This window comes from Papaver somniferum, chromosome 4, assembly GCF_003573695.1.
Source record: "Papaver somniferum cultivar HN1 chromosome 4, ASM357369v1, whole genome shotgun sequence".
Lineage (NCBI taxonomy): Eukaryota > Viridiplantae > Streptophyta > Magnoliopsida > Ranunculales > Papaveraceae > Papaver > Papaver somniferum.
In genome coordinates, this window is record NC_039361.1 from 4,408,318 (window position 1) to 4,413,565 (window position 5,248).

Genomic DNA, 5,248 nt, shown 5'->3' on the forward strand with positions numbered 1-5,248 from the left:
AAATGCAAGCTAGAGTTTTTCTGTCATTGATGGCGAAACAAAAGGCCCTACTACTTCCTGTTTTTGCGTGCTGTCTAACTAATTTGCTGTAAAGCTTTTAATCCAACCAAACAGACAACTGATCATACCTGGGACGGCAAGGACGGACAAGTGACAACCAATTTGCTGTGACATTTCTACTGTAACATTATCGCCATCTCTTAACAAAATGCAACAGTCGGTGGTTTTGAGGCAGACTAAGCAAAAGATAAAATGCAGGAGAGATCGGAATTCAGAACATGTAACATATATATCGTGATCTTATTATTACTTGTATGTGGATGAATGAATTTTTCTATGGTACAAAATGCATCCGAAAGGAAAAATCTACACTAAAAATGGATAAGAGCATACAACAAATAAAAGCAAAATAAAACATTTCGTAAACATATAGCCAAAAAAATTTGAAGTCACCTATTATACTTTTTCTTTCTTATCTCCACTTCATTTGTTGGTGATGGCTGCTACTACTTTCTCCTTCACTTGTGTCAGAAGTTGTTTCAGCCAACTTTTTATCACCCAATTTCGCGCCATCTTGATTATTTTGTTGGCTATCACGACGTGATTGAGAAGACTCTCGTCCAACTCGGCGTTCTGACTGAACATTAGACTGTTGATATAAAAAGGTTAATAGGTTGAAATTGCAAAGAAACAAAGTATCTATGATTTTGAGGTGTTTTCCATTTTTGTAATCACTTTAGAATGTTAAAGCAGTGTTTTCTGGCAAGAAAATCAAACTGGAACTCAAAACAGATGAAAAATAAAAAATGTCTATATGAACTTACATGAGTGACGTCCCGAAATAGCAAATCATCAGCTTCGAGCATGTGGATAACATGTCCCATTTTAGGCCTCTTTTGTCCATCAGGATCAACACAGCGAAGTGCAACCAGTAGAACACGTTTCAGTGCCTTTGAAGGAGGTTTTTCAGGCAACTTAGGATCCAGTACTTCCTCGGATTTCCGGCTGCCCACCATGTTTTTTAACCACTCAACTAAATTCACCTGCAAGTTGATCATTTGTTATCATCTACTAAATTCAGCTTCTTGCACACACGAACAAGTAAAATGCAATTATGAAGGCAACAAACCTCTCCAGCAGGTCTACTATAATCAACAGGGCTCCTTCCTGTAATTATCTCCATGATAAGTATTCCAAAGCTGTAGACATCGCTTCTTTCATTCAACATACCAGTGCAAGCATACTCAGGAGCTACATATCTACAAGATTCGCAGAAAAGTTAGCAACAGGGTCACAGATTCTCCGGTGTGCTAACTGCGAAAAAAATTAAACTAGGCAGATACTAACCCAAATGTTCCCATGACACGAGTTGTGACGTAACTGCTTTCCGAGCATAAGAGCTTAGCAAGACCAAAATCAGAGACCTTGGGATTCCATTGTCGATCAAGTAGTATATTGCTAGACTTGACATCCCGATGAACAACTTTTGGTTCAAGACCTTCATGAAGATACGCAATACTGGAAAAAGAAATCCATTGAACTACATCAGCTTAAACTCCAACCCGAAAAATCTACACAAAAATTCTTTTACCAGAAAGAAATAATCATACCCTTTCGCTGTTCCAAGAATAATGTTCATCCGATTATCCCATGTCAAAGGACTGACTAGCCCTACATCCCCATGGAGCCACTGTTCGAGATTACCATTGTCCACATACTCATATACAAGCATCCTAATCAGGAAAACCAGATAATACAGTAAGAAATCTCAAAACTAGAAAAAAAGTCAGCTTCATACGGATTCATAATTCGGCGAAAACCAATCAAGTAAATGAAATCAATACCTGTAAGCTCCCTCCACACAGTACCCAAGCAATCTAACTAAATTCTTATGTCGAACACGGCCAATTACTTCCACCTCCACTTTGAATTCCTTCTCCGCTTGACCCCTAAAAAATTCATCACTCTCACATTAATTCTTCATCACAATTTCTTAATTCATAGAGATCAAATTACTCAAAATCTTTTAACCAATGACAATTATAGAAACTAACTATCAAATTCAAACATCATTAAGTAAATAAAACCAAAATTAGAACAGACCACAGACAAGTCAACCAAATTGAATTCATAATGAACAACAAAACTATAACTGCAATCAATGACATTAATCATAAAAACCACCAGCAAATCAATCCAAAATCAATTACCTAATTATTACTCTTTTTCGATGACAATAATACGAAATTCGTTGAAAAATAATAATTACTTCAAAATTGAGTAGTTTTACCTGTTATTTAACAAATTCTTGACGGCAACAATAGTATTATCAGGTAAAAGGCCGCGATAAACAATACCATAACCACCTTCACCGATAACATTCTCATCAGCTAATCCATTAGTAGCTAATTCAAGCTCCCTCAATGTATACCAATGTCCCCAACCTAAATGTGATACTTCAGGCAAACCACCACCACTACCACCACCGGCATTATTCCCAGACATCGAAACGGAATCGGTCGCATTTGTTGATCTACTCTCACCACTAGCATGTGATGAAGGTCGGTGTTGTTGATCAGAAAATATAACTCTATGTTCAGTTTTACCAATATCAATCTGGATCTCTGGAACCTGTTGTTCTGGTTTAATGATTTCTTTGATCTCTTTAGATACTACTGGAGATGGATCTATCATTCCAACTCCTCCGCCATTATACGATTGTTGTTTCCTCTTCTTTGATGATGATGATGAATTTTTCTTGGGAGATTTCCAGATACATAGTGAGAGTAAGAATAAGATTAGTACTATTGCTGCTCCGACGCAAATTCCGATCACTACTCCTAATTTTAATCCGAAAATTGATGTTGATTTTGATAATTCCGTGTTTATGAATGCTGTGTTATCACTTGAGGATGATGATGACGGTGCCATTGGATGGAGAGAATGAGGTTAAAATCTTAAAGATCTAAGAAATTGAGGTTCTGAGAATTCATGCATGGTTATAAATTCCACCGTCAAAAAAATAATGTGTGTTTACCGGAAAATGTTTTGAGGTTTTCCGGTAAGTGGGAAAACGGTGGAATTGCAGAGTGAAGAAAATGAGTGTGAGAGAGAGAGGAAGGAGAAGAAGAGCGAGAGTGTGGTTTTTCTACTGTGATTTTAAGAGAGTTGGTCAGAATTACGGAAATGTCCAGTTTCCAAAGCGGAATTATATACTGTAACACGTCAGAAAGATTAGGGCTGGTAGTGGGACCCACTAGATGTGGGTTCAATAGTCAAGAGACTCAAGACCGTTGGTTAACGCGGTTCCAATTGTTTTTGAAAATGGGACCCCCGGTTAAAGTCACGCCGTATCGTATGTACTACCAAGCCTAGTTAGTAAGTTCGCGAATTTTTCCGTATCACGAATTTTACCGTCTTATTCGCGTACGTTTGCAACTCCGAACCCAAATCGTGTATTATGTGACATTTCCGATTTATTCGCGAACCATTCACGAATTTTACGTATCCCGAATGATACATCCGCTTAATTCGCCATAAATTCTTTAGCTTTTACTTTTCAAAGACTCCATTTTTTGGGCTTTACTGCCTCCCGAGCATACACGACCGAATATTAGACGTGTTGTGATTTTTATGAAACAAAAACGACTGAAGAGATTTGAAGGTGAAGGTGAGAGAGATCTCAAACTCACTAACCAAGCATCTAAACCACCATACGACGTCCTCTTGGATAACTAATGTTGTATATATTATTAATATCATCATATTAAGTTTATTTTTTCTTTAAATAACTCACACATATGCATAAAAATTGGTCTATGACCTTATAAATACAAATTATTTGTTATATATAGATACCGAATTTTCAGAACCGAACTCACATTTATAAATCGAATCATACACGTACGTATGACGTTCCGAATTACTGACGAATCACGTCCCTTTGACCGAATTTTGGACCGAATCTGAATTTTACAAAACCGTATAATACTCGTGCGTTTGCCGTTTCGTATGTTTACCGAATCCCGAATTACTAACTAGGCTACCAAGCACTCGATTTTGGTCTGTGGCTCAGTGGTCCAAAGAGCTCACCATAAGTCCATATGTGATTTTTGTGCGTCACTCATGGTCTAGAAAGTACTTTCCACTGCTTATGGATGCAATTCATTTGAAATCATAGATTTGCATCGGTGTCAAGATTTCGGATTTGGATCTGGGGACTGGAAAAATGTTGATATTGATACTGGTCCGTCGCTTGCGAACCACTTGAGCTACATGGCCTATTTTTTTTTTTGGTAGAAATTGACGTTTAGTCCCAGATTTATTGGGTTTTGGACATTTTAGTCCTCTCATCAAAAGCCTAATACTAGTTAGTCCAAATATCCCCGGCTCGACAGTTTAGTCCAAAATTCCTACGAGTCAGTCCAAATTCCAGCCGATCTAGAAAATACATATTTTTCTCATTACCTCAATTATCCTTTCCAGGTTTCCGTATTCATTTCATAAATTTTTGGAGAGAAACAGTATCAAAGGCGATTTGCAGATCGGAGAGTAATGAAACAAAATGAAATCTCTTAACCTTCAATAGCGGTAGTAGAAGTAAAAGGGAAGAAGGTAGAAATAAGTGGATGAGCATCATCATTTTCTGATGCAGTAAACTTAAAGAATATCACGACTGCTACGCGTAACTCAGGAGAAGGTCTTGGAAAATATAACATTCATCATCTTCACTATCTCCAACTTCAAGTTCGACCGAAGTCCCATTATTTAAATCGTCTTGAAGCTCAGCATATTGATCTCAATTCTAGAGGTAATAATCTAATTGACTTCTCTTGTTAACATCACTACCTAAATGGCTAAACCTAATTTCAAATATTCGTCAAATTAAAGTTCATTTTGCTTAATTTTTGTGGTTTTGTGTTAGGTTTAGGTGATTTTACTTGTTCTACACTAAATTCATTGTGGATTTTTTTTTTTATCTTCAATTTTTTGCTGAACTACGGTTTTGATAGTTTATTATATTATGGGTTTTGATTAGGGGTGCACATACCCTACCCATACCCGCCAACCCTACCCTACCCGCCAGTTTTTTAATCGTATCCTACCCTATCCGCTATTTGGCGGGTAGGGTGGCGGGTGAAGATTTTCTTAACCGCCAATAAATGGGTAGGGTGGCGGGTAAAACTCGAAATTATCCTACCCTACTGGTCTTCGAGCAATTCCTACTAGGGGTGCACATACCCTACCC

At 37.5% G+C, this 5,248-nt stretch overlaps 1 protein-coding gene across 1 annotated transcript; it reads right to left on the minus strand.

Moving 5' to 3' along the window:
- Positions 1-270: 270 nt before the first annotated feature.
- Positions 271-3,163, minus strand: LOC113274617 (probable serine/threonine-protein kinase At1g01540). The gene is made up of 7 exons (XM_026524014.1): positions 2,291-3,163; positions 1,845-1,949; positions 1,611-1,733; positions 1,348-1,518; positions 1,130-1,259; positions 825-1,043; positions 271-649 (listed from the first exon to the last, which is right to left on the minus strand). Exons 1-7 carry the CDS (start codon positions 2,929-2,931, stop codon positions 473-475), a joined length of 1,566 nt encoding a protein of 521 aa, XP_026379799.1. The 5' UTR covers positions 2,932-3,163; the 3' UTR covers positions 271-472.
- Between the last annotated feature and the right edge of the window lie 2,085 nt (positions 3,164-5,248).

Excerpts from the sequence above, each read along its gene's own strand:
- LOC113274617 (XM_026524014.1), bottom strand. The coding sequence starts at position 2,931 with ATGGCACCGTCATCATCATCCTCAAGTGATAACACAGCATTCATAAAC. Across the intron at positions 1,734-1,844 it reads TGTGTGGAGGGAGCTTACAG|GATGCTTGTATATGAGTATG; the intron begins GTATTGATTTCA and ends TTTCCTGATTAG. Across the intron at positions 1,044-1,129 it reads ATAGTAGACCTGCTGGAGAG|GTGAATTTAGTTGAGTGGTT; the intron begins GTTTGTTGCCTT and ends ATCAACTTGCAG.